Genomic DNA, 13,548 nt, shown 5'->3' with positions numbered 1-13,548 from the left:
TAGATTCTAAGGTATCTTCGAGGGATTTTGAAGGTGTGTTTGTGTTTTGGGAATGGTAAGCCGTTGCTTGATGGGTTCACAAATCCCTACATGGCCGGTGATGTTGACTCTAGGAAATCTACTTCGGGGTATTTAATGAATTTTGCAAGGGAGCTGTGGCATGGCAATCTAAATTGCAAAAATGTGTTACTCTTTCAACTACAAAAATTGAATTTATTGCCATTGCAGAAGCTTGCAAGGAAGAGTTATGGTTGAAGAAATTTTTGCAAGAATTGGGTTTGAAGCAAGAAATGTATGTGTTTTATTGTAATAGTTAAAGTGCTATTCATTTGAGTAAAAAAATCTACTTTTTATCCAAGATCGAAATACATTAATGTGAGATACCATTAGATTCGTGATGTGTTAGATTTAAAATTGTTACAACTCGAAAAGATTTGCACGAATGATAATATTTCAGATATATTGACTAAGACTTTGTCGAGAGATGAACATTTGAAGTGTCAAACTTTGGCAGATGTGGTTGATAGTTCCACCTAAATCGGTAAAGGGAGAATTGTTGGGGATATCTTCTGAGTGGAGTATGAGACTCAATTAGTTTATTAAAAATATTTAATTTGGTTTGATGTAAATTATATTTGACTTTTGGAACCCCAATAAATATTTAATAATCTGTTTGGTAACAATTAAGACTTTGATAGAAAGCCCAAGAATCAACATTATTTTTTTGATATTGTATTTGTTTTTCCGAAAAAGTGCAGCGGCTGATGGATATATTTCGGTGGATGTGTGCTTGTGAGAAGGACCAATTCAGTGGTTTGATTTGTCAAGTACTGTGAGTGTATTTTGGCTGGAAGAAACGAACTTGGTTCGATCTTATTTGTGTAGGGCGAACTTTCAGTGCAACTTCGAAGGTTTTGTTGTGGAGATTGATTTGGGTCTATTATTTTGGGTCCTCTATACTTTGTTTCGAAGATAATTGGTTCATCTACTTTGGTGAGGTCTTTGCTCTATTTATTTGTAATTATTTGAAATTTATTTAAGAGTGATTTGTGAGACCATTCGTGTCTCATTTGTAATTATTTGAAAACTCTTAGTTGATAGTGGAATCGGATTTCAATTCTGTGAACGTATCTCACATTGAGAAAATAATATAAAAATTCTTATACCGTTATTGATTTAATTTTTATTTTTATTAATTAATTTATTTATGAGAAATCATTTATTTTTGTTTAACGGTTGAAACATGGACTCATCTATTAATATAATTACTGACACTGCCAAGATGCTAGGGTAGTGCACATGAAACCAATGGGATGCAGTTTTCATGCTAAATTAACAAAGCAATGTTGAAAGATTGACTCACCTATTAATATACTCACTGATTGCCAAAATGCCAATATAGGGTGCACAAAATTAACAAAGAAAGTTCTCCATTTCCAGACTATTGTTTGCTATGATCTAACTTACAATCAATTTTTCGAATTTGTTCCTTTGAGCTCCAACTCAAAATGCCTCTTCATAACAGAAATATTTTGTACCATTATCTTGGGCATCATCTACCACCAATGTGGGATGCAAACATTATGAAGTCGCGCTCTTGCAAAAAAAATAAATTTTTCTTGAGACAAACACACCGGCTATTATGATTTATAATTACAAAAATATCAATGCCAGTTTATTTTGGATAAATTTTATGCATAAAAATACTATTTATAAATCAATTTTTTTTTTAAAAAAGGAGTCGATCATGTTGAAAAAGTAAGGTCCAACTGTCTCGGTAAAAGACACCACATGTCCAAAGAACCAAAGCAATTTTGGACGCTTGCTTGTGCCTAAACAATCCAATATAATTAACTTAACAGTAGCACTGGTTCTACTCGGGAGTTAGGTAGCAAATGCAGTAAATGGCACCCATTTTGAATTGAAAATGTTATTGGTTAATTCAATTTTGATATGCGTGTAAATTCAACGATTTTTATATCAAGATTCCCCTCAAAGAAATAAAAGATTGTTTATTTCTTGGCTAGACAAGCGAAAATGAACTGCTGCAGGAGTAGGACAGTCTTACCATGAAACCAGTGGGATGCACATGTCCTTACAACTAACAAAGCAATGTTGGAAACATAAACATATATGTACACTTCTTTATAGGCACGCATGCGAATTTTCCAAAGCTAAACCTTTGTAAAAAAAAAAAATTGGTCATTCAGTTTGGCAAAGCATTTGCAATTTCATTTTTGAGCCTAACACCTTGAATCCAGAAAGCAAGTGACCATGGCTGTTCCATTTCTTCCGTTTGTGCTTAAAAATCTCAACTCCTTGATCCAAAATGAGGTGGGATTGCTCTGTGGAGTAAACAAGGAGATGAAAAAGCTTTCAAGCACTCTCTTCACCATCCAGGCTGTCCTTGAAGATGCAGAGCAAAAGCAACTGCAAGACAAAGCTATACAGAATTGGTTGAAAGAGCTCAATGATGCAGCCTACGAGGCAGATGACATCTTGGATGAGTGCGCAACCGAAGCCCTCAGATGTGAATTAAAAGGCCAAGGTTATGGTTCTCTCAAGAAGGTAAGCACTTCTTTGTTAACTTGTTATCCTGTTCAGAATGTTTTGTTTCGTCACAAAATAGGGAACAGAATAAAAGAGATTACACAGAAGTTAGATGCAATTGCTGCTAATCACAGTAAATTTCAATTGACCGAGGGAGTTGTGGTGGTGACACGAGTTGAATATGATGTAAGCCGTGAAACCAGCTCCGTTATCACTGAACCACAACTCTACGGAAGAGATGAAGATAAAGAAAAGATTGTCAAATTTCTGGTCGAGGATGTATGTGATATTGAGGATGTTTCTGTGTATCCTATACTCGGTATAGGCGGTCTTGGAAAGACAACCCTCGCGCAAATGGCCTTCAATGATGAGAGGGTCAAACCCCACTTCGATCCTAAAATTTGGGTTTATGTTTCTCAAGATTTTGATGTGAAAAGGGTGATCAAAGCAACAATAGAATCTGCAAATGAAAAAGCTTGTGAGGCAGTTGACCTAGACTCACTGCAGAGAAAGCTTCGCGACATGCTGAATGGGAAAAGATACCTGATTGTATTAGATGATGTGTGGGACGAAGATCCAGACAAGTGGGATGCATTCAAGTATTCACTAGCATGTGGATCAAAAGGTGCTTCCGTTATTGTCACTACTCGTGTTGATAAGGTTGCATCAATCATGGGAACTATTTCACCTCATCGCTTGTCAGTTTTATCCAAAGAAGATTGTTGGTTGTTGTTCAGGCAACGAGCATTTGGACTTGGAAATGAAGAACGCCCAAACTTTGTCGCCATTGGGAAGGAGATAGTGAAGAAGTGCGGGGGTGTGCCTTTAGCTGCGAAGGCCCTCGGAGGGCTAATGCGATTCAAAAGTGAGGAAAAAGAGTGGCTTCATGTTAAGGAAAGTGAAATTTGGAAATTACCCCAGGACAAAAATTCCATCTTGCCTGCCTTAAGATTAAGTTACTCTTATCTTCCATTGGAATCAAGACAATGTTTTGCTTATTGTGCCATTTTCCCAAAGGGTTCTCAAATTCGAAAGAGAGACCTAATTCGTCTTTGGATGGCTAATGGCTATATTTCATGCAAAGGAGGATGGGAACCGGAAGATATTGGTGATCAGATTTGGAATGAATTATGTTTGGTATCTTTTTTCCAAGAGGTGAAGGACGGCGGAAATCATGTATATTTCAAGATGCATGATCTTGTGCACGATCTTGCCCAATCAATTATGAAGGGTGAATGTCAAATGATCGAGTTTAACAGTTCAAGTGATATATACAACGGAAAAGCTCATCATCTAACATTGGTTGACGGGCGTAAGGAAAATTTTCATACCACATTTCACAAAGTTGTATCCTTACGGACATTACGACAACAACGTTCAAATTGGTTATTCCTAGATGACTTATTTTTGTGTGATTTCAGAATGTTTGGTTCACTGCGAGCTTTTGATGCACCGGACAGAGTGGGAGCGTTGCCACCTTCAATTGGCAACTCAAAACATTTGAGGTATTTGAACCTTTCCCGTTCTAGTTTCTTGCGACTTCCTGATTCAATTTGTAATCTCTTGAATTTGCAAACATTAATCCTAGAACGCTGTCACAATCTTGAGAGATTGCCCCAGAACATGATGTACCTGAGAAGTCTCCGGCATCTTTTTCTGTCAGGGTGTCGGTTAATTGAGATGCCCCCAAAAATTGGGCAGCTAACTAACCTGAAGACATTAAGTGAATTTGTTGTGGGTAAGAGCACTGATTGTAGTCTCCTAGCTGAATTGAAATGCTTAAACCTTCAAGGAGAACTTTGTATCTGGCACCTTGAGAGAGTGAGAAATCCGATGGATGCAAAAGAAGCCAATTTAGTGGGAATGCAAAATCTTAGTCAGTTGCAACTAAATTGGGCATGTGGTTTTGCTGAATGTGAATCACAGGAAAATGTTAAATCTCAGCTAGTACTTGAAGCCCTTCAACCTCATCCAAACCTAAAGAAGTTGGACATAAGCGGGTACATAGGTACTCAATTCCCGCTCTGGATGAGGGGTTCAGATCTTCAAAATGTAGTTAATATCCGGCTCTCCCGGTGCAACAACTGCTTACAACTTCCACCGCTTGGACAACTACCTTTGCTACAAAGCCTTGAAATTTCTGGAATGAAAGTAGTGGGGTGTATTGAAAACGAATATCCTGGCGGTGGAGGATTCCCATCTTTGGAAGAACTCACAGTTCGCGATTGTCCGAAATTGGAAGGTTTGTCAAGGGAGGAGGGAAGAGAGTTGTTCCCTCGTCTTCGTAAGATAATTATTGCTTATTGTCCTAAATTGAGCTTCCCGCATCTTTCGGCTCCCAAAGAATTGTCGTTGGTTGGCGAGTGCACCACGGGACTAAATTCAATATCAAATCTTAATGGTCTCACTTCCCTCACTATTGGTTATGATGGCAAGACGGTTTGTTTTCCAAAAGAGTTTCTGAGGAACCTTACTCTTCTTGAGTCACTAGTGATTGAGAATTATTATGAGCTTAAAGTGTTGCCTGGAGACCTTGCAAGCCTTGTCACATTGAAGTCATTGAAGATCATAGACTGTCCAAAGCTCGAGTCTTTGCCAGAGGAAGGGCTACGAGGCCTTCAATCGTTGCTCATTATCAACTGCTATGAACTGGAAAGGCGATGTGAGAAGGGCAAGGGGGAGGATTGGTATAAGATTGCGCACATACCGAAATCACTATTATTACGGTATATGATTCTTCTTTTGCTCATTGTATTACTAGTTGGTTTACAACTGTAACACACTATATTAAATAAATAGTCAAGGGGTAACCCATTTATAAATAAATAATTTTAAAAAAAAAAATTCACCAAATAATAAATTCACCTTAATTTGTTCAGTATCTAAATTTGAATTTATATATTTTTTGCAATTTGTAGAAGTTGTTAAACAAATTAATCTCAAATTGATTGAGATTTCAACAATAAGGCTCCGTTTGTTTTGTTATAAAATATTTTTCATGTAAGGTAATTTTGTCCAAATTTTTTTTTTATTTTTTATTTATGGATGTTTGGTTATCACTAAAATATTTTCTCCAACAAAAATATTAATAAAGAACTAATTATAGAGTAAACTTTAAAAAGAAAAAAATATAGAAAGATAATATTCATATATATAATTTTCGTATAAGATTAAACATAAATGATGTGACAACAATACTCTTACAATTATGAATTATAATAATGAAATTTTGTTTTTAATGAGTGGATATAAATGTAATATACCATTATATATAGATTTTTTGTATATAAATTATGTTTGTATATCATTATTCAAGGGATAAAAGACAGTTTTAGTCTCTCAACCTTCAATTTTGTCATTTTGATCTTCAAAGTTGTCAATTTGAGTCAATTTAGTTCTATCTCTAACGTTTGTTTACATTGATAATTGGAAAAATATTTTATCTTTTGGTAAAAGATAACTTTGGTCCCTAAAGTATCCATTTCTTATCATATTAGTTTATCAAGTTTTAAATTTTGTCATTTTGGTTCTCAAAATTGTTAATTTAAGCTATAATCAAATTGACAACTTTGATAACTAAAATGAAAAAATTTAAAACTTGAGGGACTAGAATGACAATAAATGAATATTTTAAGGACCAAAACTATATTTTATTCATATTCCTGTTATCAATGTAGATGGACGTTAGACCTATGACTAAATTGACAATTTTAAGGACCAAAATGACAAAATTGAAACTTAAGGGATTAAAAAAAAAACATCGCATACTTTAGGGACTAAATTGTCTTTTATCCTTATTCAAAAATAAAAGAAGACAAGGATTGAATATAACAAAAAAAATAACCCCAAGCCTTAATTTTGATCAATTGCTCAACCATAATATATATATATATATATATATAGGAATATATATGTATAGGTGTATGTAGAGAGAGAAAGAGAACAAAAATATTCAATGTGTATGAAAATAATGAGACTTGATATATATCTCAAATAGTATTAACCATGATATTTTATGGCGAAATAAACCTATCCTAAGACATTGGGTGTAATCATGCACCAAGACTTGTGTGATGAATAGTACCTCTTATGACAAACATTTGTCATAAAATTGATCAAGCTTGACATGTTTTGCATGATTCATAATTGAACTTCAATTTTCATTGTCAATCACAATTATTGGTTAAAAATAGTTACATATTTTCTTTGAATTGTTTTTTGTGTTTTTTAAAGAAAGCTTGCCCAAAGAAAATTTTCACATTCAAGTGTATCCGAACTACTTGAATTAAAAGAATTCATCTAATGGTTGCTTTATTCAGTTTTAAACCTGGCCTTACAATAGCAAAATCTGAGCTAAATTTTCTTCTTCCAAGCTCCTTTCCATCAATATGGTCGACTGTTGCTTTTGCTTTTTTACAGCTCTCATCGTCTTACCTATGTTTCATCAATGATGCATACATACATAATTTGTGAGAACAATCGTTACAAAATGGTGGTCAGCATATCTAACCTTCAGCTAGTTCATATACAAGCAGGACAAATTAATGTAACAAATTATTTGAAGAAGGCAAATCATTTGTTTTTCTGAACCTGATTATGTTTGAAGAACATAAATCATTTATTTATTTTTAACCTGACCTATCTAAGATGGTCTATTCAGATTGGTTTTGCTTCAAAATGGCCATAAATGTCTAAAGTTTACTTTCTATACTGCTAATGGTATGAATTTGTGGTTACCTATGACAGCGTGACAAGTACCTTCACCCAAGAACTTCAGAGCTCATTGAGTCCTCCATGATTCAAAGATGGTATGTTTCATCGTTATAGGTTTTTGTTTTCTTTTGTTTTTCTGTGTCATTGGAGGTAATGTTATTGCTTTTGTAACAGCAGGTGCTGCCATGCTCTTTGGGTCACGATGGCTGCTGCTAGTATTGAAGTGGCTGTGGCATCGGATGCTTTGTTGGTGGGAAGGTTTTGGGTTGTTCATGGGCATGAGATTATCTAATAGGAGGTGGATCAAGTCAATTGTTCTGTTATCCAACTCTGCTATGTTAGTTTCTTTTCTGCAAAATAAAGATTAAATGTAGACCATATTTGTCAGTGTGTAATAATGTTCATCGCGGTGGATATTGGGGGCTCTAGCATGCCATATGACCGGTTTTTGTGCCTTTTATTGTTTGAGATGATTTGAAATTCAATTTCTGCGGATAATTATTTGTGAGAATGTTACTTTTGAAGTCTTTTTACTTGTGTCATGAGTTCTGTGGATTATAGCTTGCATAAACTCTACAAATTAATTGTCACTGTGTATGGAACTCCACGTGGAACACATTTGCACAGGTCACACTTGATGAAGTGTTCATTGGGGGGCGACCGCCAATGTTCCAATGCTAAGTTGGTAGCTAAAATACGAATCCCCTCTTGGATTTTCAAAGCTACAAATGCCTAAATTGACATGAACTCATAAGCCCTTGTGTCTCTCAAAGGGTACTAGAAACTCTGCACAGCATATTGAAAATGTCTAAAATCAAGGAATACACGGGCCCTGAGAAATTTCCTTTTATGTGAGCCCTCTCCATACACCAATTGGTTGTGTAATGAATGCAACAAGCTAGTATTTATATTGGTACCAAAATCAAGGATTAAAGAACAGGACACAAACTATTTGAGGGAGAAAATAAAAAAAAAAAACAGAAACTCTTTATTCATCTTGTTCATAAATAACAAAAATTTCAGTTTTCAAACTGAAATTAACAAACAATTGCTAAATGTAGTTATAAATCTCCCCTAGAATGTACATATCAGCTAAATTTTCATGGTGTCCATTGATCTGTATGGGGAACAACATGGTAAACACAGCATCGCTAACCCAGAACCTCATTCTCTAAACCATAGCATACATATATATATAGTTATGTACAACTTTCTGACACTATTCGCAATTGATTCAAATGGTAGGGATTGGTTCTTCACTCTTTCCAACGGTATTCAAGCTAGGCAGTTTGGCTGCTCCGTAATAAAAGAATGCCATTATTTTTTACGACTCATCTGCTGTTTGAATCGCTGAATACCAGGAAAAAAATCAAATATAATACAATCATTATGATTCAAGGCGGAGGCTGTGTCAAGAATATAATTTATTTACTAGAAAATTTACCCTTCTCACAGTATAAGATCTTTCCAGCTTTAGTGAAGAAAAGCTCTGGGAAGATGGACACTTGTAGAGCAAAGACCAAATCAAGCTCAACAACAGCATCTATTGCAACACACTGTTTGGTAGTTGAAAATAAAATAAATGTTAAAAGGTGGGATGATGAGAATAACAAATAAGTAAATGGCTTTACTTACTCTTGGCGATGGTAGCCGACAGTTCCATATGATATTTACAGCTTTCTCCAATTCATCCCGCATCCTTTCATTTTCCAGTGGTCTGCAGAGATTCATAAGTTTTCATTAAATAATAAAAATATACTCCATAATAAATCTAGCATTTTTTGCTATAAAATCAATCGTGAAAGTTTGACATCTCATTAAAAATATTCCGATAGCTTCCAATGCACCATGGAAAATCAACATCAATAAACATCGCCAATTAATTGACTCAAGCCTTTAGAAATCAGATAACAAACAGAATTTTTCTTTCCCTCATTAGACAGTGATTGCTGTAAGCATACAAGAAATTGTGAAAGAACACTCGACTTGAGTGGTCGAAAGTAGCAATATAGAAAAGTGTGAAAGGTCGGAAGACCAATTAATCCATGTGCATTGACCCATTGGAAGTGAACTTCTATAAGTAGAATGAGAAGATTGGACACAGATTCAATGTGTAAACCAGATAGCCATCAATCACATAAATTGAAAATTGGTACACAAGAAGGATAGCTGTTACCAAGGAATATATATAGAAAAGTCACGGGTTCACCAAGACTAACAGGAGAAACTCCATGAATTTGTAATTAGATACAGTATAAGGCACCAAAAGAAGAAGATCATAGCATTGCAGAAGCAACTAGAACTTCAGAAGATCACATCACTTCCAATCTGGAAAATGAGAATCAGATCCATCAATGCACAGGCATCAAATGGAAATGAGAATTACAAACCATACTAGGAAACAAAAAGAACATGAAGCAACGTTGCCCAAGACTGCTAAGACAACTCATACTTTATATCAAATGGCTGATGAATGTTTATCCAGTCAGAATTCAGAACCAAGATGTTCAGGGCAAAAAAAAAAAGTAACTGGAATGAGAAATTAGAGGGAAAATGGAGCAACCTGGAAAAAAAATAAAAAAACACTGAAAACTAACCTTCTATATTGATTATGCACAAAGACAATCAAAGGACTGAAGTCCTTGAACACAGTCTCTTCCCATCTCTTCCCATTCTCTGGTGGTGATGTCTTTGATTGGACGAATGTAACTGTCATCTTGCCACACCAATTCATTTCACTATCATAATTCTCATCATCATCGTCCTTCTTGACATTTTTTATAGTAATCTTGTCGAAGAATGGACCCAAGCTGAAACCCCACCCATCAGAATCTTCGGGCCAATCAGGATCATCCTCCTCCACAACAAGTGGATAATCAGCCAAAAGCTTCTGCATCTTCTTCCTCCTCTTGACAGGGTCTACTTCCTCTTCGACATCCGGGTTCATATCAATCACTTCTCTAATCTTCCTGCTCCATTCTTGCCTCTGTTCCTCATCCATAAGTAAGGGATCATCATCCTCCCCATCACTCCCACTAGATGCTTCTCCATCCTTTTCCCCCCCGTCATCATCAGGCTTGAGTCTTTCAGCTATTCTAGTAGCTCTTAATTTGCTTAATGTGAAACCACCAGCCTGCCTTTCATAATCAAATTCACAGGAAATATACGTCAGGAATATGCAAGCTAAAATAATCTTTATAGCAATTGATATTATAACATAAAGGGGCGCACTCAGGAAGGTGACTTCAGAAAGTTTGGTGATGATATTGACAGGGGTAGAATTGTCCATCCTTGAGGAAAGCACACCAGTTTTCCACCCTTTTTCCTTAAACTGATTAGTAGTGGTAGCAGCAACGGAAGAATAAGGGGAATCTTTAAAATTTTTCTCTTTCAGCGGATAAGAGAAAAAAAAATGTCCGAACCCAATCATATGTTGTAGTGCCATTTCTGTATAACAACACAAAGCAAGAATATATGAAGACTACAAAGTTATACATATATATATATATATAGAGAGAGAGAGAGAGAAGTATAAATTCAAAAAAAAAAAAAAGGAATAAACAAATGAGTTTTCAGCAACTGCATCGGTAAAAATTCCAAAATTCTAACTCTTAAACTCGCTTCTTTCCTATTGCATTCCAATCCATTTTTTGAGCTCTATGACTTATTTTTTGTTTGTTATCCTAATTATGAGAACCGCTATAGTATTATCATAGGTGAAGGAAATGAGGTGTTAAAAATGCTACATAAAAGCAATACATTTCTATTACATTACAATCAAGAAATTACAAAACACGCAAGGGATAAAATTTATGATAACAACAATGATCCCACAAATATATGAATGTGCTAATCACAAATGCAACAGAAATCAAAACTCATCTCTAATGTTAAAAAGTAAAATGAACAGGTTTATTCCACGGAAAATGCTATTCCACCAGAATTTATATACAGAATTTTGTAACCATAATGACGTGGCAGTGTTATTTTGGGTAATTAAAGACATCTCCATGAGTTCCTTCTTTTGAGACGATAGCTCAAAACCCTGCCAAATCATTCAGTATAACCTTTCAGCATAGCTTTCGATTTGTATATCACTACTCTTATTTCACATACACAATTGTGCACGACTATTTACTTGCCTTTTGAACTAAATACCAAGGTAGCTAGGCATTGAATTTCACTAGGAAAACTGGTTTAGTTGGCAAAAAGGGCAAACAAAGCACAGCTTGGCTCCAAACACACATGACCCTACAACTTAACTTTCATACCCCCCAAACAGAAAAGCAAAGAATCAGAAAAATTCAGTGCCTTTCAATTGAAATGATCCCCCTAAAAACTCAGCAAAACTGAATAAAAGTCAAGGCAAAACTATCCCCAGAATGAGGGGTTGTTCCAAAAATTCAGCAAAACAAAAACATATATCAACCAATGATCAATGTGTACAGTAATAATTGCATCTATGAAAACCAACTGAATCATGAACGGCTGGTGCTCATCTACTGGGTTAATACACATAAACCCTAAACAGCAGAAACAAAATCAAACAACCCTAAACCATTAACAGAGAGAAGAAGAGACCTGAGACCACTGAATGAATGCTTGGCTTCTAAAAGTGGAGGCGGTGGGGAACGACGCAGAGAGCTGCTCGAGGGAAGCAACGGGGGAAGTGACTCTGTTTGCATGGGGTTAAAGTTGGTGAGAAAATGATAAAAATCTCTATAATAATATTAGGTTTGGTTAAGAAATTAAATAAAATAATAATAATAATAATCTCTATAATAATATTAGGTTTGGTTAAGAAATAAAATAAAATAAAATAATAATAATAATAATAATAATAATAATAAATTGTGAGAAATAAATTCTTTTATTTTATGAGAAATTACAGAAAATATTTTTAAAAAAAATAATTTTATAAAAAAATAAATTCCAAATTTTTAATTTTATTAATTTAAATATTAATTTTTTATTTATTTATTTTCACTCTAAATTATTTCTCCATTTCTATTAGGTAAAAATAATGAAAAATAGTATTTTAATCTTTAAATTCAACAAAAAAATGTATTTTAAACACTTCAATTACATTGATTTTAACGAACGATAAATATTATTTGAAAAATAAATGTAATAAATTAATGTGATTACAATTATTGGATCAAATTTTCTTTTAATAGATAATCTATCTGGTGTGGTTCAAAAATTGAACAGTTTAAATTTTCAAAACGTGACTTATGGTGTGCCCTGCAAACCCAAACAACACAATTTTATAAGGGAGATAAGTTGCACCCTTAGGCCCCGTTTATTTTCTTCTTTCACAGTCTGGAGTGGACCGTGAATGATGAGCAGTGAACATGCCTCCTATTTGTTTGTAGATTTGGGGAATGGATTCATAAGCTAGAGGACTTTAGATGGCCTTGCACATTGGGATTGTTAGTCTGGCCCAACACTTGGTATTGAAAATTAGTCCTTTGGTATTAGGGGAGTGATTTACTTGTTTACTCTCTTCTCTTTCTCTCTCTCTCTCTCTCTCTCTCTCTCTCTCTCTCTCTGTTCTCTTATCATATATATATATATATATATATGCATATTTCATTTGGTTTTCTCACCAACCTAATAGAAGTGTAGAAAAATCGCAAATTAGATCAGTAAATTTGAAGAGTGATGCTCCAATCTTCGACTAAATCAAACAAAAGAGATACAAATCAAAAGACATATATGATATACAAAATTGAAATTTGCAAGAAAAACAAAATCGTGTCAACGGTGAAGATCGTCGTCGTCGTTGTCGTTGCAGTGAATGATGGTGATGATCGGCGTCGTTGCGTTATCATCGTCGTCGTCGTTGACAGTGAAGATCGGTGTCATCGTCGTCGTTGCGGTGCTGATGGATGAAGGCAAAGCTCTGCTTTTGTTTTTTAACAGAGAAGGCAAAGATGATGATGAATGAACCAATATTTAAGTGAATAAAATCTTTCAATACATTGTTTAAAACCATGGACTAGGCTAATTTGTTTTCTTTTGGTTCTCTAATTATTACTTCCTCCGTCCTTTTAATATAATAATATTTTTATAAAACATAATTTTTAATATTAAAATGTATCACAAATAAACACAATTTTTCATAATCCACTCACTAACAATTTCCAAATTTGATAATAATATAACATGGGTATTTATGAAGTTTTACTAGTTAATCCCACTCCTATCGGGTGCCTTTATTTACACACCACTTTTCATCTCAAGACATACCATTTATTAGTTTATTTTTTATTACAATATTAA

The 13,548-nt window shown here is 34.6% G+C and overlaps 1 protein-coding gene and 1 pseudogene across 6 annotated transcripts; one reads left to right on the top strand and one right to left on the bottom strand.

Annotated features, from left to right (window-relative positions):
* The first annotated feature begins 2,274 nt into the window (after positions 1-2,274).
* On the top strand, positions 2,275-7,555 carry LOC114302396 (putative disease resistance protein RGA1 pseudogene; annotated as a pseudogene).
* A 659-nt stretch (positions 7,556-8,214) lies between these two features.
* LOC114284922 (thioredoxin-like fold domain-containing protein MRL7L, chloroplastic) lies at positions 8,215-11,979 on the bottom strand. Of its 6 annotated transcripts, none has more exons than XM_082865865.1 (6): positions 11,845-11,979; positions 10,495-10,710; positions 9,861-10,396; positions 8,899-8,980; positions 8,708-8,819; positions 8,215-8,613 (listed from the first exon to the last, which is right to left on the bottom strand). In XM_082865865.1, the coding sequence occupies exons 3-6, from the start codon at positions 10,262-10,264 to the stop codon at positions 8,588-8,590; spliced, it is 624 nt and encodes a 207-aa protein (XP_082721991.1). In that variant the 5' UTR covers positions 10,265-10,396; positions 10,495-10,710; positions 11,845-11,979; the 3' UTR covers positions 8,215-8,587. The 6 variants fall into 6 exon arrangements, with proteins under 6 accessions (XP_082721991.1, XP_082721993.1, XP_082721992.1 ...); XM_082865867.1 differs by having other exon boundaries at positions 9,861-10,400; positions 10,495-10,650; XM_082865866.1 differs by having other exon boundaries at positions 10,495-10,650; positions 11,845-11,978.
* Between the last annotated feature and the right edge of the window lie 1,569 nt (positions 11,980-13,548).

The sequence above is a fragment of the Camellia sinensis genome, chromosome 4 (assembly GCF_055761805.1).
Source record: "Camellia sinensis isolate YWXY chromosome 4, ASM5576180v1, whole genome shotgun sequence".
NCBI lineage: Eukaryota > Viridiplantae > Streptophyta > Magnoliopsida > Ericales > Theaceae > Camellia > Camellia sinensis.
This window is presented reverse-complemented; position numbering and strand designations above follow the sequence as displayed.